General features: G+C 38.3%; 1 protein-coding gene across 1 annotated transcript in view; it reads right to left on the reverse strand.

Moving 5' to 3' along the window:
* The window catches only part of mov10l1 (Mov10 like RISC complex RNA helicase 1), a 39,334-nt gene that overhangs the window by 14,621 nt on the left and 3,905 nt on the right, over positions 1-20,808 (reverse strand). Inside the window, exons 6-14 of the mRNA XM_051697203.1 lie at positions 17,554-17,694; positions 15,953-16,189; positions 13,365-13,559; positions 12,941-13,055; positions 9,051-9,228; positions 6,831-6,901; positions 5,870-5,961; positions 5,723-5,781; positions 41-129 (exon numbers count right to left, since the gene is read on the reverse strand). Coding sequence (XP_051553163.1) covers positions 41-129; positions 5,723-5,781; positions 5,870-5,961; positions 6,831-6,901; positions 9,051-9,228; positions 12,941-13,055; positions 13,365-13,559; positions 15,953-16,189; positions 17,554-17,694 — 1,177 coding nt within the window. The remainder of the gene's footprint in view (positions 1-40; positions 130-5,722; positions 5,782-5,869; positions 5,962-6,830; positions 6,902-9,050; positions 9,229-12,940; positions 13,056-13,364; positions 13,560-15,952; positions 16,190-17,553; positions 17,695-20,808) is intronic.

Below are 20,808 nucleotides of genomic sequence, written 5' to 3' on the forward strand. Positions count from 1 at the left end.
GAAGTGCTGAATTCGTAGACACATTCTCAGTCTCCCTCACCTCCTCTGGCAGATGTTTGTCGTCTTCTTGTGTCTTCCACTCTCCACTCCACTGCGGCGGCTGCAGTGCGAGCGTGCTGGGAAATAGAACTCACAACACACAGCAAATCTAAACAAATGTTCCTCCATACAAAACAACTCAAATGTTTTAGATTTAGGGGTTTCCTGAAATGAGGCTGCACCACTTTACATTTGGGTATTTTTAGTTCAAATGTAAATTCATGTTCCATTTGATGTTTACAAGGTCTCTAACGTTACACTTGAAACTATCAACAAGGAACCAATACCATGATATTTGTGTGTTTATATAAAAATTCTATTAAACTTATAATACTATTATTTACTTTTTTTTTTTTTACATTGCTTTAGAAATATTATTATTATTATTATTTTTTAAATAGCTTTTATTTGTTACTACGAACTGTTTTTCTGCTATAATTATTAATCGTAGGACTGCGAGATTTGCCTCAAAAAACATAAAAATACACCGATCAGCCACATTACGACCACCTGCCTAATTTTGGGTATGTCCCCCTCGTGCCGCCAAAAGCGCGCCAACCTGCATCTCAGAATAGCATTCCGAGATGCTATTCTTCTCACCACAATTGTACAGTGCGGTTATCCGAGTTACCGTAGACTTTGTCATTTCGAACCAGTCTGGCCATTCTCTGTTGACCTCTTTCATCAACAAGGCATTTCCATCTGCAGAACTGCCGCTCACTGGATGTTTTTGTTTTTATCACCATTTGGTGATTTGGAGATCAGCAGTTATAGAAATACTCAAACCAGCCCATCTGACACCAACAATCATGCCACAGTCCAAATCACTGAGATCAAATTTTTTCCCCATTCTGAATGTTGATGTGAACATTAACTGAAGCTCCTGACCCATATCTGCAGATTTTTTGCACTGCTGCCACACGATTGGCTGATTAGATAATCACATGGATGACTGTTGGTGCCAGATGGGCTGGTTTGAGTATTTCTGTAACTGCTGATCTCCTGGGATTTTCCCCACACACAACAGTCTCTAGCATTTACTCCAAATGGTGCCAAAAACAAAAAACATCCAGTGAGTGGCAGTTCTGTGGATGGAAACGCCTTGTTGATGGCTGTGGTCAACAGAGAATGGCCAGACTGGTTCAAACTGACAAAGTCTACAGTAACTCAGATAACCGCTCTGTACAACTGTGGTGAGAACAACATCTCAGAATGCTATTCTGAAATGCGGGTTGGCGCTGTTTTGGCGGCACGAGGGGGACATACACAATATTAGGCAGGTGGTTTTAATGTTGTGGCTGATCGGTGTATATACACTGGTGGCCAAAAGTTTGAAATAATGTTCAGATTTTGCTCTTATGGAAAGAAATTGGTACTTTTATTCACCAAAGTGGCATTCAACTGATCACAATGTATAGTCAGGACATTAATAACGTGACAAATAACTATTACAATTTGAAAATAAATGTTCAGAACTTCTTAAACTACTTCAAAGAGTTCTCATCAAAAAATCCTCCACATGCAGCAATGACAGCTTTGCAGATCCTTGGCATTCTAGCTGTCACTTTGTCCAGATACTCAGGTGACATTTTACCCCACACTTCCTGTAGCACTTGCCATAGATGTGTCTGTCTTGTCGGGCACTTCTCACGCACCTTACAGTCTAGCTGATCCCACAAAAGCTCAATGGGGTTAAGATCCATAACATTCTTTTCCAGTTATCTGTTGTCCAATGTCTGTGTTTCTTTGCCCACTCTAACCTTTTCTTTTTGTTTTCCGTTTCAAAAGTGGCTTTTTTTGTTGCAATTCTTCCCATAAGGCCTGCACCCCTGAGTCTTCTCTTTACTGTTGTACATGAAACTGGTGTTGAGCGGGTAGAATTCAATGAAGCTGTCAGCTGAGGACATGTGAGGCGTCTATTTCTCAAACTAGAGACTCTGATGTACTTATCCTCTTGTTTAGTTGTACATCTGGCCTTCCACATCTCTTTCTGTCCTTGTTAGAGCCAGTTGTCCTTTGTCTTTGAAGACTGTAGTGTACACTTTTGTAAGAAATCTTTTTTTGGCAATTTCAAGCATTGTATTGCCTTCATTCCTCAAAACAATGATTGACTGATGAGTTTCTAGAGAAAGCTGTTTCTTTTTTGCCATTTTTGATCTAATATTGACCTTAAGACATGCCAGTCTATTGCATACTGTGGCAACTCAAAAACAAACAAAGACAATGTTAAGCTTCATTTAACGAACCAAATAGCTTCCAACTGTGTTTGATATAATGATAAAGTGATTTTTTTAGTACCAAATTAGCAATTAAGTATGATTACTCAAGGATAAGGTGTTGGAGTGACGGCTGCTGGAAATAGGGCCTGTCTAGTTTTGATTAAAAAAATGAATCAGTTGAATGCCACTTTGGTGAATTAAAGTACCAATTTCTTTCCATAAGAGCAAAATCTGTAAATTATTCCAAACTTTTGGCCGCCAATGTATATAAACTCAGCAAAAAAAAAAAAAAGAAACATCCTCTCACTTTCAACTGCTTTTATTTTCAGCAAACTTAACATGTGTAAATATTTGTATGAACATAAAAAGATTCAGCAACTAAGACATAAACTGAACAAGTTTCACAGACATGTGACTAACAGAAATTGAATAATGTGTCCCTGAACAAGGGGGGGGGGGGGGTCAAAATCAAAAGTAACAGTCAGTATCTGGTGTGGACACCAGCTGCATTAAGTACTGCAGTGCATCTCCCCCTCATGGACTGCACCAGATTTGCCAGTTCTTGATGTGAGATGTTACCCCACTCTTCCACAAAGGCACTTGCAAGTTCCCGGACATTTCTGGGGGGAATGGCCCTGGCCCTCACCCTCCGATCCAACAGGTCCCAGACGTGCTCAATGGGATTGAGATCCGGGCTCTTTGCTGACTATGGCAGAACACTGACATTCCTGTCTTGGAGGAAATCACACACAGAACAAGCAGTATGGCTGGTGGCATTGTCATGCTGGAGGGTCATGTCAGGATGAGCCTGCAGGAAGGGTACCACATGAGTTAGGAGGATGTCTTCCCTGTAACACACCGCACTGAGATTGCCTGTAATGACAACAAGCTCAGTCCGATGCTGACGGACCCTCCACCTCCAAATCGATCCCGCTCCAGAGTACAGGCCTCAGTGTAACGCTCAATCCTTCGACGATAAACATGAGTCCGACCATCACCCCTGGTGAGACAAAACAGTGACTCATTAGTGAAGAGCACTTTTTGCCAGTCCTGTCTGGTCCAGTGAAGGTGGGTTTGTGCCCATAGGCGACGTTGTTACCGGTGATGTTTGGTAAGGACCTGCCTTACAACAGGCCTACAAGCCCTCAGTCCAGCCTCTCTCAGACTACGGCGGACAGTCTGAGCACTGATGGAGGAATTGTGCATTCCTGGTGTAACTCGGGCTGTTGTTGTTGCCATCCTGTGCCTGTCCCGCAGGTGTGATATTCGGATGTACCGATCCTGTGCAGGTGTTGTTACACATGGTCTGCCATTGCGAGGACAATCAGCTGTCCTTCCTGTCTCCCGGTAGCGCTGTCTTAGGCGTCTCACAGTACAGACATTGCAATTTATTGCCCTAGCCACATCTGCAGTCCTCATGCCTCTATGCAGCATGCCTAAGGCACATTCACGCAGATGATCAGGAACCCTGGGCATCTTTCTTTTGGTGTTTTCAGAGTCAGTAGAAAGGTCTCTTTAGTGTCCAAAATTTGTATAACTGTGACCTTAATTGCCTACCGTCTGTAAGCTGTTAGTGTCTTAACGACCGTTCCACAGGTGCTTGTTCATTAATTGTTTATGCTTCATTGAACAAGCATGGAAAACATTGTTTAAACCCTTTACAATTAAGATCTGTAAAATTATTTGGATTTTTCAAAATTATCTTTAAAATACAGTGTCCTGAAAAAGGGGCGTTTCTTTTTTTGCTGAGTTTATATAGAAGTCATCTGGGTATTTGCAAGTCATCTTTTACTACATCTTGGATCACTGTGCGATCTCCAAGTAAGTTTATTTATTCAAATTATTCAAACTCAAATCAATATTTAATGTGCATTTATTTATATATTTGGCAAGTAGTCTTGTAATAGTCTGAATAATGAGGAGTCAGACGGTCATTTTTACAAAGTAAACACCAACAGCACGCCAATGCAAACTGGAGGTTGATTTCAGCTGTTCAGCGATTTGTTTCTTCTCACATAATTACATAATTTCAACGCAAATCAATATTGTATGCCCATGTATTTATTTATTTGGTTAGTAGCCATATAAGTGGGATAATCTACAGTCTGTTGTTATCGCAAAATAAACCCCTTCAGGATGATACAAGAGTTGTCCGTTTCGCGTCGAGTCCTGATCACCCTGTTAGGGTTTATTTTGTAACAACCGGCTAACTGCACATTATCCTTTACATATATCGGCTGTCAATCAATTTAAATTTGTAATCAAATTAATTACATGACATGCCAATTAATTAATCTTATTAAATCGCATTTATATATTTTTTTTTTTTTTGCTGAGAAAGGCCCCAAATAAAGATTCAATATAAATACAGTACTGTGCAAAAGTCTTAGGCACATAAGATGTTTTACAAAAACATTTCTTCAATTTTAGTGTCAGTAGGAAATATACATTTTAGACTCCCAACCATTCCTTTTGCTAACTGAATAGAATAGAAGAACAGGGAGCCCTGCAACAGATGTCACGGCCCCTACTGAGCCCCCCACTGAACATCGGGTCAGTCTGGGATTACATGAAGACACAGAAGTAATTGAGACAGCCTAAATAAATAAAAGAACTGTGGTGAATTCTTCAAGTAGCTAGGAACATCCTATCTGCCAACAACCAAGAAAAACTGTGTAGGAGAATTGGTGCTGTTTTGAAGGCAAAGGTGGTCACACCAAACACTGATTTCGCTTTTTTGTGTTTTATGTTTTGTATGACGTTAACTGATAAATGAAAACTATTCATGACACTACTTTTGAAGACACTCACTATGCAACTTTTTTCACAAGTGCCTAAACTTTTGCACAGTACTGTATGTAACAATTAAAATAATGATAAATATGTATGTCTATAAATATAATAATTTAGATAGAAATCTATTGCACTACTGTGGAAGACAAGTAAAGCACTTATCAGACCATACAAAAAGTATTGTCTGCAAAAAGTAAAACCCTGCATCTCTAGGACACTGTATTAACTGAAAAGTAGTTGAAACTTTGAAAATCACATCTCGAGATCCCCGTATTCTGTTGTGCTTCGGCCAGCTTGTCAAGAACGCATCCTGTGTGACCGGCTTAGACTGCCCCCTGCTGACATGGCCGGTAAAACCAAGTTACATGCACTTCAAGCTTGAATTGCTCTGATGGTAGCAAAAATATGTAGTTTTATCACAGAATTCACATACTGGTCACTGTACATGATTAATTGCATTGTTAATTAAACTAATTTAACTACTGTAGAAATAAGGTAAATCTGGAGCGTTTTGCATTCACAATGCACACTGTAAGCGAACCGCACCCGCTCAGTCAAAAACCTGCCAAACCTGGATTTAAAAAAGTCCATCTCTCACAGCCATTGCTGAAAATGTGCTAATAGCATTGTATATGTATTATAATTAGAATCTACAGTATATTGTTTCTTACTGTTGTCTCCAAAATGTTTGGTCTGTTCCAAAGCACAATGGCACCTCCTCATGGTCAACCTGGATATAACAACACATTCCATGCCAAAATTCCAGTTTAGACATGATATAAGCAATGAAAGTGTTGTAAAGGGGAAGACAGCAGCACCTGTTGAAGGTGAACTCCACATCTAGAGGTTCTCCAAGATACCCATTCTGAAAGTCAGAGTTCACTCGTAAACTCACATCCTCTTCTGTGATCTGTGACAATCAATGATCAGAACTTACCAACAGCTGTCAATCAAATCACAGGAAACATTTCAAAGTGTCTTTCACAAGAACAATGCATTACACAAACATTTATTTAGGACTGCAATTACTAAAATCAGACAATCTCTGTCAGTGACGTCACTTTACGGCTGTTAAAATTACATTTCTAAAAAACGTATATTGAAATCTCACGAATACCACAAAAAATGATATTGGTATAAGCAATGTAACTGTAACAGGTTACGGAGATTACAACAAAGTATCACCATGTTCATAGGAGAGAATGTCTGTGTTCCTGCAGGACAGACTTCCACTTGCCAGTTAACATTCAGATCGTGGTCTTGATTTTCTTTATCATTTTTAATAAATGTTATTTAGGCCACGTGCACAATACTACGTTTAATTCTGAAAGTTCTCATAATTCTTGATTTCTTAATGTCAGAGTTTTGCAGTAGTATGCGATTTTGAAACGCTCCTTTTTCAGTGGATGAAAATGGTGTTCTAGTGTCCATGGGAGGCCTAATATAGCGAAATGCATGTGTTTTTTTTGATAATCTAAAAAGCAATATGCAATTTATTTTATGATGTAATTACTTAAAATGTTTTTGCACACAATGTACTGTATAGTGTACATTAACATTTGTATTTATTACAGCTCTCAATTTGCACAAAGTTAGGAGAACATTGGTTTAAGATAATAACAGGTAATGTCTTTTCACAAAAAAAAGGAATTTGGCTTTTTTGTTTAATTAATCGATTGAAGAAATAATTAACAGATTAATCAATTATCAAAATAATCATTAGTTGCAGCCCTAAAACTGTAGCATAATGTGAAGAGAGAAATGTTAAGTGAACTGTACCTCCATGACATAAGCTATATACTCAACTACAATTTCTGCACTACATGGTTTCTTCAGAACAACTTTATCACCTATAGGAGGATTAAACACAAAGAAACAAACCATTTTTAAAAAGTCAAACTTTTTAATCTCACGAATAAAAAAAAAAAAAAAAAGTCACTCTCCACTTTACAGACCCACTTTACAGGCCCCCTTTTGGTGATTTGATCACAATTTCATAGCACTTTAAAAGCCAAATTACCCTCCTGAGACCCAAGCGTGACTGCTGTGTGCATTTTCTTTTGATTTGTAACTAGTAGCACCTAATAAACAAGCAAAAAATAACAATTCTAGAGCAAACAGTTTTTCGGAACGAGTATGTCCTCATGTGGACAGCGGGGCCAAGTTGTGAAATTTGAAATAATACCAAGATATAGAAAGTCAGATTTGTTTTATCAAATTGTTTATGATGTTTCCAGGAGTGTCGATTATACATGTTGAGACGTTACAGACATTACATCAGAAATTAGCATAATTAATTCTGATTCAAAGTAATGTCCAGCATCATCCAATCACTGTCAATCATGTTAAAATAAAATGATACATTATAAATTCTGAATCTATGTACTGATTACCAGTGTCCCATGTCTGCCAAACATGTTGAGTGATCCAAACATCATCTGCAGCCTGATTTTAGGAGTGAATGACTGCACAGAAAGGTATATGTTGCTCCCTTGCTCCCTATTTAGTGAATGACTTAACCTCCAGTGTGCTGTCTGTCTGCACTGGTCTCAGAACAGTTCGAAATGCACCTTATTTTCATTGTAACTCCATATAAAGCCTCTGAAAACAACATTTTTCAGTTTTTGGATGAATGCATTTATTCTCAGTGTGAAAATTCACAGTAAACATAGGATTTCTAAGGGAAAAATAGCACTACAGTCCACATCAGTGGTCGTTGTGTTTAGCAGAATGGCGTTTCGCGATAAATAACTGAAATTTTCATAATGGCACATCGGATGAAACTAGAGACTCCAGTTTCAATGTAAAAACTTAATGTGGTTTCTTACCAGATGTAGTTTTGTTGGCGTTTCTCCCAAAGGCAAACTCTGTGGTGATCTGCGCCAAATTGTTTCGTCACATCATGACTTCATGTCCGTCGAAAGTTTAACCCTTTACTGACAGCCCAGTGTCCTGAACTGAGATCAGTCAGTTTAAATGGATTTAAATAATGCCTTGCGTATAGCAAAGCCAAAATACCACGTCCACGTATGTGTACACCGGGTCGCACAAGGTTAAATACCAAGTGAGGGAGTTTATTGGGAACAGGTTTTGACCACATTCAATGAAGGTGTAAATGCAAATGTGTTTACGTCACCTGCATTCAAGTACGTAATTAATCTAATGAGCTTGCACTACAATCCATCTCGAACAGTTTGCAGGTTCTTGGCTTCTTTAATTCATTCTGCTCTCACAATGTATGTTTCTTGGTGGCATGCCAGCTTCCATGGCAAAACAAGTTAAAGGTATAGTGATTTAAAAATATTTTTGATACTGATTTGTGAACTTATCATGCATGGACAAATGTCAATGCTCTAAAAATGTACTTCTAACCATGGCCGGGTCTAAGGGCCCACAAAGAGAGAACCTATTGCCAAGGCTAAAGGTCAAAACACGAGGTCCGATCATAACACATCTAAGACATTCATTTGTCGCCACCTACTAGCATAAATGTATAATGCCATTGTGATGAATCAAAATCAACACCTCTAGCTCTGTACTGCTCTCAATACCCTAGTTTGAAACGTCACGAACACAAGGAGTGATACTAGAAGAGAAACCTTTTATGTTTTATCTGTCATAATAAATGGAAAGCATCTCAATTATCTTTATGTTTTTAAGATAAAGGTGCAGTGACTGAGTTTTACTGCACTTTGTATGAAGTTAATTGATAAATAAAAATTATTGATGGCATTACTGTTAAAAACATCCTCACTATACAACATTTCATTTCTGCCAAAACTTTTGAACAGTATTGTAGACTACATGTGATAAACAAAACAGCTACTTCCCTGCTGTTTACATTTCACAGTATATTGCAAGTTATTGACAACATTATTTCTATGCTTGAATTTTTGCCAAACGTGTACAGGTCATAACATACATTACTTTCAGAGTTGTATGAGTAATACGAAAAAAAAAAGTGTGTTAGGGGGGCACAAATTGGGTGGTGTTCCTCACCAATGAAGAGGTTCGGCCGTCCTTCAGCGAGTCCAGGCACCTCCAGGTGTAGATATACCGCCCCCTTTCTGAGGATAGCGCCGATGAGACTGAACTCTCTGATCTCGCTCTCAGCCTGCAGCTCCTCCAACCACAGAAGAGCAGAGAAACGCGGAGACATCGACGACAAACACAACGGCTGCCGAAAAGGAGGACAGGAGTTAGTAACCTTAAATGAGAAGTAGTCTCTGATACAGATTAGAGATGCATCTAAATCAGCTCCCTAGTTCAGTAGTCCGGGCACTGACCAGTCCATTTCTAGGACTGTCCCGCTCGCAAAATTACTCCAGTGCGAGTAAATGTTGAATCCTCGCAAAATCCCAGAATGCACCGTAATAACCAGGGAGTATCATTGCTCACCATGTTCCAGAAATGTTGTCATGTCTTCCACAGTCTCTCAAGTCATCAAACGACAAGCGCTAGCATCAATTTAAACCCAAATCTTATGTTCTGTCTTTAAATTTGGAATGATCTTTCTTCCCTAATTTACATGAAAGGGAAACAATCCTGCAAACTATTAAATGACTTTGCATTACTTTTAAAAGGGTCACTTTTAAAGGTATTTTCCCCCCATTAAATAGCTTTTACTCCTAAAGAAATTAATTGTAATTTTGAAACACATACAGTTGAAGTCAAAAGTTTACATACACCTTAGCCAAATACATAAAAATTCAGTTTTTCACAATTCTTGACATTTAATCGTAGAAAACATTCCATCTTAGGTCAGTTAGGATCGCTACTTTATTTTAAGAATGTGAAATGTCAGAATAATAGTAGAGAGAATGATTTATTTCAGCTTTTATTTCTTTCATCACATTCCCAGTGGGTCAGAAGTTTACATACACTTGCTTCTCACGATAAGTTCCTGGAATTCTGGCCCATTCCTCCAGACAGAACTGGTTTTTCAGTTCTGCCCACAAATTTTCTATCGGATTGAGGTCAGGGCTTTGTGATAGCCACTCCAATGCCTTGACTTTGCTGTCCTTAAGCCATTTTGCCACAACTTTGGAGGTATGCTTGGGGTCATTGTCCATTTGGAAGACCCATTTGCGACCAAGCTTTAACTTCCTGGCTGATGTCTTGAGATGTTGCTTCAATATACCACATCATTTTCCTTCCTCATGATGCCATCTATTTTGTGAAGTGCACCAGTCCCTCCTGCAGCAAAGCACCCCCACAACATGATCCTGCCACCCCCATGCTTCACGGTTGGGATGGTGTTCTTCGGATTGCAAGCCTCACCCTTTTTCCTCCAAACGACAATGGTCATTATGGCCAAACAGTTCAATTTTTGTTTCATCAGACCAGAGGACATTTCTCTAAAAGGAAGATCTTTGTCCCCATGTGCACTTGCAAACTGTAGTCTGGCTTTTTATGCCAGTTTTGGAGCAGTGGTTTCTTCCTTGCTGAGCAGCCTTTCAGGTTATGTTGATATAGGACTTGTTTTACTGTGGATATAGATACTTGTCTACCCGTTTCCTCCAGCATCTTCAAAAGGTCCTTTGCTGTTGTTCCGGGATTGATTTGCACTTTTCGCACCAAACTATGTTCATCTCTAGGAGACAGAATCCGTCTCCTTCCTAAGCGGTATGATGGCTGCGTGGTCCCATGGTGTGTATACTTGCATACTATTGTTTGTACAAATTAGCGTGGTACTTTCAGGCGTTTGGAAATTGCTCCCAAGTATGAACCAGATTTGTAGGTCCACAATTTTTTTCCTGATGTCTTGGCTGATTTCTTTAGATTTTCCCATGATGTCAAGCAAAGAGGCATTGAGTTTGAAGGTAGGCCTTAAAATACATCCACAGGTACACCTCCAATTGACTCCAATTAGCCTATCAGAAGCTAATTGGCTAATTGCCTAAAGGCTTGACATTTTCTGGAATTTTCCAAGCTGCTTAAAGGCACAGTTAAGTTAGTATATGTAAATGTCTGACCCCCTGGAATTGTGATATAGTCAATTAAGTGAAACAATCTGTCTGCAAACAATTGTCGGAAAAATTATTTGTGTCATGCACAAAGATGATGCCCTAAACAACTTGCCAAAACTATAGTTTGCTAATATGAAATCTGTGGAGTGGTTAAAAAAATGAGTTTTAATGATTTCAACCTAAGTGTGTGTAAACTTCTGACTTCAACTGTATATAAAATCATGAGCACTCACATGAGATGAGGACTCTAGTCATATCAGTAACCTTATAAAAACATGGGGAAGGGGCGCCCTCATAGGGGCTGACATTTTTGTATCACATGACCAGCTGAATACTACTCGCTTAATCTCAGTAACTTGTTATTGGACACGTTCACTCTTGGATTTAACTAATCATGACTGATTGTGAATTTCTACAATGGCATCTGTAACTGAAAACTACTGATTTTGAATGATGCAGCATCTAGGCCACTAGGAATCACTGTAAGTCCAAGATGACACGAACAAGTTACTGAGTGGATTTCAGATATCATAAAATTGAACAGTAATAAAGATATCTTAAAAGGTGTTCTTACTAGTTACATTACAGGTATCTGAAATGAACTTTGCCACTACTGAAAAATAAATTACAGATGTCAAAAATAAAAATTCTAGCTGTAATTCAATTGCTGAAATCAGAAATGGAAATTGTCACTAGTAACCTTTAGTATTGTCACAATACCAACATTTCAGTAGTCGGAACCGATACCAGTAAAATTTTACGGTTCTCGATCCCAATTACCATAGCAAAAATATGCTAATTTGGTAATGTGCTACTGAACACACTCATTTAGCCTTTTAAATTTTATTTTCAATGTAAATACATTAAAACAAAATGCATGTGTCTTCCAAGTGTTTCTCATTTTGTTTTTCCATTTAATTTTTTAGAATTCCATGCTTTTAAGTTTATATTTTAAATTTGTATTTAATCATCAAAATATTGTCTAATAAAATTAATTCCTAAAACTTTTAACCAATGATTATTATTATTATTAATTATTATTATTGTTTATTATTATTATTATTATTATTATTATTACTACTACTACTATCACTACAGTGAATATAACATTTTACTATACAGTTTTAATATTTTTGTTGCCATTTTTTCAATTTCAGGCATCTAGCTTTTATTTTGATGTGTGTTTTGATGGAAGCTTTACTTCTCCGGATTAACAGTTTGCTACATGGCCCAGTGTGATCCCTAAAGCGCAAATGCTGTGATGTAATTATTTAAATATATAGTTTGCATGCGCTGCACATTGGATAAGTGCTCTGCTCTGTTATCTCATATACTACACAGCACGCATGAGTCTTCTTCACACATTGCCTTTAAAGCACGCAGCTCCTGCAGACTAAGATTGCAGACTTATGCCATTTAACAATCTAAGACATGTCACGATTTTAGTTGAATTAATTGTGCATTTATGTTTTCCTCCAAAATATGTCAAATTTATGCACAAGCATTTGAATGCAGCCATGTGCTAGTCAGACAGCACGTGGGTATCGCTGGAGTCGGTGCTCGATACACTTGTCTCATGACATCTTTTTTTATTTTTAGTACAGATTTTGTACTTAAGTATAGGTACTTTTGACATCACCGATAACCATGTAATTACATTACTCTTTTCACTAGTTAGTAGTAGATTGCTATCTGTAAATGCAAATTCACTGATTACAGATATCTTCAACAATGTTTTTATTAAGAATGTGTATTCCTGCGAGTAATGACTTTTAAAAATAATTATAATTTTTCCTAGTGCAAACCGAATTACTGATATCAAGAATGAGTATTTTCACAAGTGAAGTTTGATTTGATGCATCAATAATTCACATCCTGCACAAGATTTAATGTCGAAAGGGGTTGCGGTAGGTCTGTTACCTCTGCCAGAGCCGACTGGACAACCAGCACATCTCTCTGGGCTTCGACACAATCTCTGAGAGCCTGCGGTACTGCGAAGTTCCCCAAGAAGTTTGGCAGATGCCGCCTTACAAGCCTGTCGGAAAAAACAAAATGCTTTTCCAAACACGAAAGACTCAAGACACATTTCTTGAGAGGCATCACCGTTCACAAAATGCATTAAAAAAAAAGTCTCACAAATCTTACAGAAAAGACACAGCATCTACGATGAATTTAAAGTCCAAACATACTTCAAGCAAGTACCAATCCAAGGATGAAATTTATACAATTTACATGTTTTGATTAAACATTTACAGAAAGGCAAATGCCTTTTGAGCACAAACCCCATAATTCAACACTCTGCTATTGTGGTTTTGATGAGTGAATCTCAGGTAATCAGTCCCACCTGATAGGAGCCGCAGGTGCTGTAACCGTGAGCACCTGTACATGCTGCTGTTGTGGTAATGCTGTTACGGGACAGTAGGGGGCGCTGGGTTTGAGCAGACTCTCCTCCGAGCTGCTCACCAGCACCTCCAGACGCCTCCCGATGGTAAAAGAGGAGAAATGCAGGAGCAGTAGCTCAGCGGAGTGACCCAGACTCCTAGAACCCACACAATTATGCAACAGTTATTTCCAGTCTTGAATATGATTGGCATTTATTTTGGCATTTTTGTGTGTATTTGACGGTAGTATCTCACCTCCAGATAAACAATTTGCTACATGGCCCACTCTGATTATTGATCCCTGTAAAACTGATTTAATTCAATAAATACATAGTCTGTATGTGCTGCACACTTCAGAGTGCTCTACTCACTGTCATCTCTCACAAACGAGCATGCATGATGACCATGATGAGGTGTTTTCAGTGTATGAGCGGCCAGCTCCACACATTCATTTTGAAGCACACAGCACTTGCAGACAATATATTTATTATATTTATTGTGGATTAATAATCACACTATGCCATATTGTGATTTAAATTTGATTAATGTATATTCAAACATTCGTTTTTATCCAAATGTCATATTCTATGACATTCTGCGTTTTACAGCTATTGCCTACTGACTACTTTTCATGATTCCATCCGTGTTTTCAGCATATTACATGAGGTAATCGTGGCATAAGCTGACTCCGATCATTGAAATATTGAAAATGAATTCATATCCTTAAGTATTAAGGCAGAATCACAATGCTACCAACTCAGGGTGTGAATGTATTTTCCAAATAAATCTGGGGTCCGACTATCATCGTTGCTTAAAGTTTTTAACTCGTGTTTTTTGGTTAACAGCAATGTTGGAACAGGAAAAAAATAAATAAATAAAAAAAATCGTGTTTTTTACTATTTCAATCCTTCCACCGTTTTGTCGGAGCAAAGCAGAGGTGACAGCAGATGAGCAGAGAATGTACAGTTGTGCGCAAAAGTCTGCATACCCTTGGAGAACTGGTAATACATGTACCAATTTTAAAGAAAACATGAGTGAGCAGGCAAAACACATCTTTTATTTCTTATGGGATTCATATTCAACTGTAGGTTATAACAGAATGGCACAATCATAAAACAAAACATGGAAACAAAGAAAAAAAAATTAAATGACCCCTGTTCAAAATTCTGCATACCCTTAGTTCCTAATACAGTGTATTGCCCCCTTTAGCATCAATGACAGCGTGCAGTCTTTTGTAATACTTGTCTATGAGGCCCCAAATTCTTGCAGGTGGTATAGCTGCCCATTCGTCTTGGCAAAATGCCTCCAGGTCATGCAAAGTCTTTGGTCGTCTTGCATGAACCGCACGTTTGAGATCTCCCCAGAGTGGCTCGATGATATTAAGGTCAAGAGACAGTGGGGATGGTATTCTTTTCACTATAGGCCTTGTTGACCCCTCTCCAAACATAACGCTTATGGTTGTGACCATAAAGCTCTATTTTGGTCTCGTCACTCCAAATTACAGTGCGCCAGAAGCTGTGAGGCGTGTCAAGGTGTTGTCGGGCATATTGTAACCGGCTTTTTTGTGGCATTGGTGCAGCAAAGGCTTCTTTCTGGCAACTCGACCATGCAGCTCATTTCTGTTCAAGTGTCGTCGAATTGTGCTCCTTAAAACAACCACACCGTCTTTTTCCAGAGCAGTCCGTATTTCTCCTGAGATTACCGGTGGGTTTTTCTTTGCATCCCGAACAATTCTTCTGGCAGTTGTGGCTGAAATCTTTCTTGGTCTACCTGACCTTGGCTTGGTATCAAGAGATCCCTGAATTTTCCACTTCTTAATAAGTGATTGAACAGTACTGACTGGCATTTTCAAGGCTTTGGATATCTTTTTATATCCTTTTCCATCTTTATAAAGTTTCATTACCTTGTTACGCAGGTCTTTTGACAGTTCTTTTCTGCTCCCCATGGCTCAGTATCTAGCCTGCTCAGTGCATCCACATGAGCTAACAAACTCATTGACTATTTATACACAGACACTAATTGCAATTTTAAAAGCCACAGGTGTGGGAAATTAACCTTTAATTGCCATATAAACCTGTGTGTGTCACCTTGTGTGTCTGTAACAAGGCCAAACATTCAAGGGTATGTAAACTTTTGATCAGGGCCATTTGAGTGATTTCTGTTATCATTATGATTTAAAAAGGAGCCAAACAACTATGTGATAATAAATGGCTTTATATAATCACTATCCTTAAATAAAAGACAGTTTTTTTGCATGATCAGTCATATTTTCAAAATCAATGCCAAAATTTCAAAATTTCTGCCAGGGTATGCAAACCTTCAGGCACAACTGTATGTGGAATTATCACATTTTCCATGACTGGAAAACTGCATTGCAAAATTCCAGGTTTTCCAAGACGTGATGGAACCCTGCTTTCAATAACTTTTGCGTTCACCTGCAATAGATTTAGGTTCACTGGCGATACCCTTATCGATCCCTTACAAACATTAGCCATAGTTTTACTACAGTAACTATGAATCGTAAAGTACAATATCAAATGCAATCCCTCACTTGGCTTGACAGTTGATGGTAACGGACACTCTGTCTGCAGGTTCGATCTCCAGGCTTCTCTCGAGCGTCCTCACAGCTGGAGTCTCCACACAATCTTCATAGAATCCACCTGATGCAGGTGTGCTGTTCCAGCGTTTCTCAGAGCTGTTACATATCGGACTGAGAGAGAACTGCCGCTCCGAGTCCCATCCTGCAAACTCACAACACTTCAGCCGGTGGATCTCTGAACCTGCATTTCTGTTCAAATCAACACGCACAGAGAAAGGCAACACTTACATAACTTATGTGACTTAATAACCAAGCAGATGTATATCACAACAATGCCATCCTTTTATGTGGTGTTAAAGACAAACCATTAAAGTGATAGTTCACCCAAAAATTACAATTCTCTAATAATTTACTCACACTCATGCCATCCCAGATGTGTATGACTTTCTTCTGCTGAACACAAAGAAGATTTTTGAGGAATTTTTAAAGCTTTGTAGGTCCATACAATGCAAGTGAATGGGTTCAAAAATTTTGAAGCTCACAAAAACAAATCACACAAGTCAGCATAAAAGTAATCCATAAGACTCCAGTGGTTAAATCCATGTCTTCAGAAGTGATATGATAGGTGTGGGTGAGAAACAGATCACTATCACATTTTTCTTGTGTTTTTGGTGATTCACATTCTTCATGCATATCGCCCCCTTCTGGGCAGGGAGAAGAATTTCAAGCAAAAAAAAAAATCTGTTTTCACCCACACCTATCATATCACTTCTGAAGACATGGATTAAAACATTGGAGTCATATGGATTACTTGTATGCTGCCTTTGTGCTTTTTGGAGTGTCAAAATTTTGGCACCCATTCACTTGCATTGTATGGACCTACAGAGATTAAATATTCTTTCAAAAATCTTCATTTGTTTTCAGCAAAAGAAAAAAGTCATACACATCTGGGATGACATGAGGGTGAGTTAATGTTAAAAATTTTCATTTTTGGGTGAACTATCCCTTTAATAAATTAATTTAAGCTTTAAATGGTTAGTTCACCCCAAAATGAAAATTCTCATCATTTACTCAATCTGATGTCATTTCAAACCCGTATGACTTTCTTTCTTCAGTAGAGTACAAGAAAAAAAAATCTGACTTGCTTGTGTGCTATATTCCAAGTCTTCTGAAACCATACATTTGTGAGGAACAGACCCAAATTTAAGTCTTTATTCACAGAAAATTCCTTCTTTCATAGCTCTCGAATCTCATTCAAAGTACACTTGAAAAACAGCATTTCACATCATTGACATTAATCACAAGACTGATAAATCTGACTCTGTGTTTAAGATTTAACTATATTGCAGTCTGTTCCTGACACACAGCCATTGTATAGCTCCAGAAGACTTGGAATACAGCGCACGAGTCATACAAACTTGTATTTTTTTATTCCACTTTTACCATGCTTTTTGTCAGTTTGGAGCTTGACAGCAAAGTCCCCATTTACTGTCACTGTATGGAAATAGTACCATTTGGCTAAACATCTCCTTTTTTGGGTGAAATTTTCTGAGTATGTGATATCCAAATTATTCGAAACAATTTCTCATGTAAGTGTCCATGTGTGAACTCACTGAATCCAGACCAGCAGCTCTTTGCTGTTTCCGAGGAGGAGAGAGCCGAAGTGTGTCTCCTGACTCACCTGAAGCCCACCCTTATTCTCCAGCAAGCTCTGAATCTCACCGTCTGGCATATTAACAGCTGCAGCGTTTGGACTTTTAGAAACATAAGACACAGAGGAATTCTTGACTGTGATATAGTTAGCAAGACTGTGGTGAATAAATAGTTTGAACACAACAACTCATTATTTAAGCTTGAAAAACCCAAGTGTTACTGTTCTTGAATAGGTGAGAGTGCGGTAAGCTGTGCCACCTTTTAAGCTGTCTTCTAGGCAAGGAGAAATGAGACTGAGTTAACTATATTGCAGGGTGTCTGCTATCAACTGAAATAAGAAGAAAGTGTCTATAACAGAGTAGGGCATTAGAAATGTCATGGATGGGTAAAAATCTTGGTCTTACAGATATTTGGAGACTTCTGAACCCATCTGGTAGGGACTATACATTTTTTTCATCAGTCCATAAGATTTATTCTAGAATAGATTTTTTTTATATATATATATATATATCTGTTGTTGATTGCTCAATTGGAAACATCTTAATCTCGGATCACTCCCTGGTGAGTTTAGAGGTGTTGCCACATACAGAGAAAAAGAAATCATATAGTTGCCGCCTTAATGTATCCCTTTTGCAAAATCCTGAATTCCAACAAACGTTAAAGGCTGAAATCAGTGTTTATATGGAGACCAACTGGTCCTCAGTATCCTCTGCGAGCGTAGATTGGGAGGCTCTTAAGGCGGTACTTAGGGGTCGGATCATACAGTGTGCCTCATTCATCAAAAAATCCAAAGCATGAGAACTTGTGGTGTTGGAAGGGAATATTAAAAGTGCAGAGGCAGAGCTGAAGTGCAGAATGTCATCTGATGGTCTCAGCGACTGAAATACAGATATAATGCTATTTTGTCACGGAAAGTGGAGTTTTGGTTATTCAGTCTGGGGACAAAGCAGGGAAGCTTTTGGCTAGATATATAAAGCAGAGAGAGTCTTTTTCTACCATTTCCTCAGTGAAATCTGCTGGTGGTGAAATTTTAACCTCTGCCATTTATATTAATAATGCTTTTAAAGAATTCTATCTTGATCTTTACAGTTCTACATCTTCGTCTACTGATGAAGATATTAGAAACTCTGTGGAACCATTAGATCTTCCTAAACTAAAGACTGAGCAAAAAAAATTCTTGATTGAGATAACCTTGGAGGAACTTGACGAGGTAATTAAGGCCTTACCTACAGGCAAAGCTTCGGGGCCAGATGGTTTTGCTGCTGAATTTTTTAGATCTTATGCTACAGAACTGGCTCCACATTTGTTAGAAGTTTATACGGAATCATTAAAGAACGGAAAGCTTCCTCCAACTATGACACAAGCCCGGATCAGTCTGATTCTTAAAAAGGACAAAGATCCAAGCGAGTGTAAAAGTTACCGTCCAATTTCCCTGATCCAGCTAGATGTAAATATTTTGTCCAAAATTTTGGCTAAATGTTTAAGTAAGGTTATGACATCTCTTATACATATAGATCAGGTGGGGTTTATTTGGGGCCGCAGCTCTTCTGATAACATTAGGCGTTTCATTAATATCATGTGGTCAGTAGCAAATGATCAGTCTCCGGTCGCTGCCATTTCACTTGACGCCAAAAAGGCGTTTGATATGGTAAAATGGGATTATCTTTAAGATTTTAGAAATGTATGGGTTTGGGAGTACATTCATTGGTTGGATTAAGTTACTTTATAGACATCCTGTAACAGCGGTACAAACAAATGGATTAATTTCAGATTATTTTACTCTGGATAGGGGCACTCAGCAGGGTTGCCCTCTTTCCCCATTATTGTTCTGTCTTGCCCTGGAACCATTAACAGCCGCGATAAGAAAGGAGGATGATTTTCCATGGGTGGTGGTGGGAGGTGTGGCGCATAAGCTTCTGCTTTACACAGATGATATTTCATTATTTGTCTCCGACCCCACTAGATCTATGCCTTGCCTCCACAGAATTATTAATTCGTTTTCCAAGTTCTCTGGATACAAAGTCATCTGGTCTAAATCCGAAGCTTTAGCTCTGACTGCGTACTGCCCAGTAACAGCCTTTCAGCCGGGCGCCTTTCAGTGGCCCAAACAGGGCATTAAGTATTTGGGTATTTTATTCCCAGCAAATTTGTCTGATTTAGTTAAGAGTTAATTTTGTCCCTTTAATTAAAAAGTTTGAGCGATGTGGACAGATGGGCTTCATTACATTTATCGATGATTGGGAAGATTAATGTTATTAAAATTAACTGTATTCCAAAATTCAACTACCTGCAACAGTCACTCCCTATAGATGTCCCCCTCTCTTATTTTAAGCAATTTTAATAGAATTGCGAAGTCCTTCATTTGGAATGGTAAACGTCCCAGACTACATTCCAACAAATTACATAGGCCGATTGACAAAGGTGGGTTAGGCTCACCCAAGATTTTGTTTTATTATTATGCATTTGGTCTCATGCATTTGGCTCATTGGTCGCTTCCACCTGAGAGAGCCCCTCCCTGGTTTTCTATTGAACAGGAAGTCCTTGCCCCTATATCACCACTGCAAAGTCTTTCTATTAAACTAACCAGAGAAGTTAAGTCACACCCCGTTATTTCACATTTGCACATGATTTGGACAAAAGTGGTCAGAGTATTTAATTCAGACATTTATTTAAATGTTGCATTTATTTAAAGGGCTCTCGGGGAGGGACAGTGGAGAGAGAGATGTAGAGGTTATGTGTGTGATTTATTATATTTTATTAATTATTTTATTTTTTAATATTTGTTTTTGTGTGTCTATAATTATGTCGGACCACTGGGATGTTCTTATGGGTAGGGTTGGGGGGGTAGTAATAGAGGGGGTTAAGTATTGATTCTGTTTGTATATGTTCTTGCTTTGTGTGTTAATATAGGAATCAATAAAAAAAAATAAAAAAAGTAAAAAAAAAAAAGAAACCAGCGTATTTTCTTAAATATATCCTGTATACCTGACTTTTAGTATAAAGAGAAGATTGTTTAAATTATTTGAAAGTTATGAAGCAAGGTAGCTTGCAATTCGTCAGCGTTAGCAGTCAAGATCAAGTTAGCTAAAATTACACAGACCAATCCTTATGGCACTATATTTCACATGCTTTGCAGTTATGTAAGCTTACTTGTCCAATAAGATGATCACCAATTCAGGGTCGGTTTTGATCCCCAAAACCAAACGAAGGTCCCT

This window comes from Myxocyprinus asiaticus, chromosome 5 (genome assembly GCF_019703515.2).
Source record: "Myxocyprinus asiaticus isolate MX2 ecotype Aquarium Trade chromosome 5, UBuf_Myxa_2, whole genome shotgun sequence".
Taxonomy (NCBI): Eukaryota; Metazoa; Chordata; class Actinopteri; order Cypriniformes; family Catostomidae; genus Myxocyprinus; species Myxocyprinus asiaticus.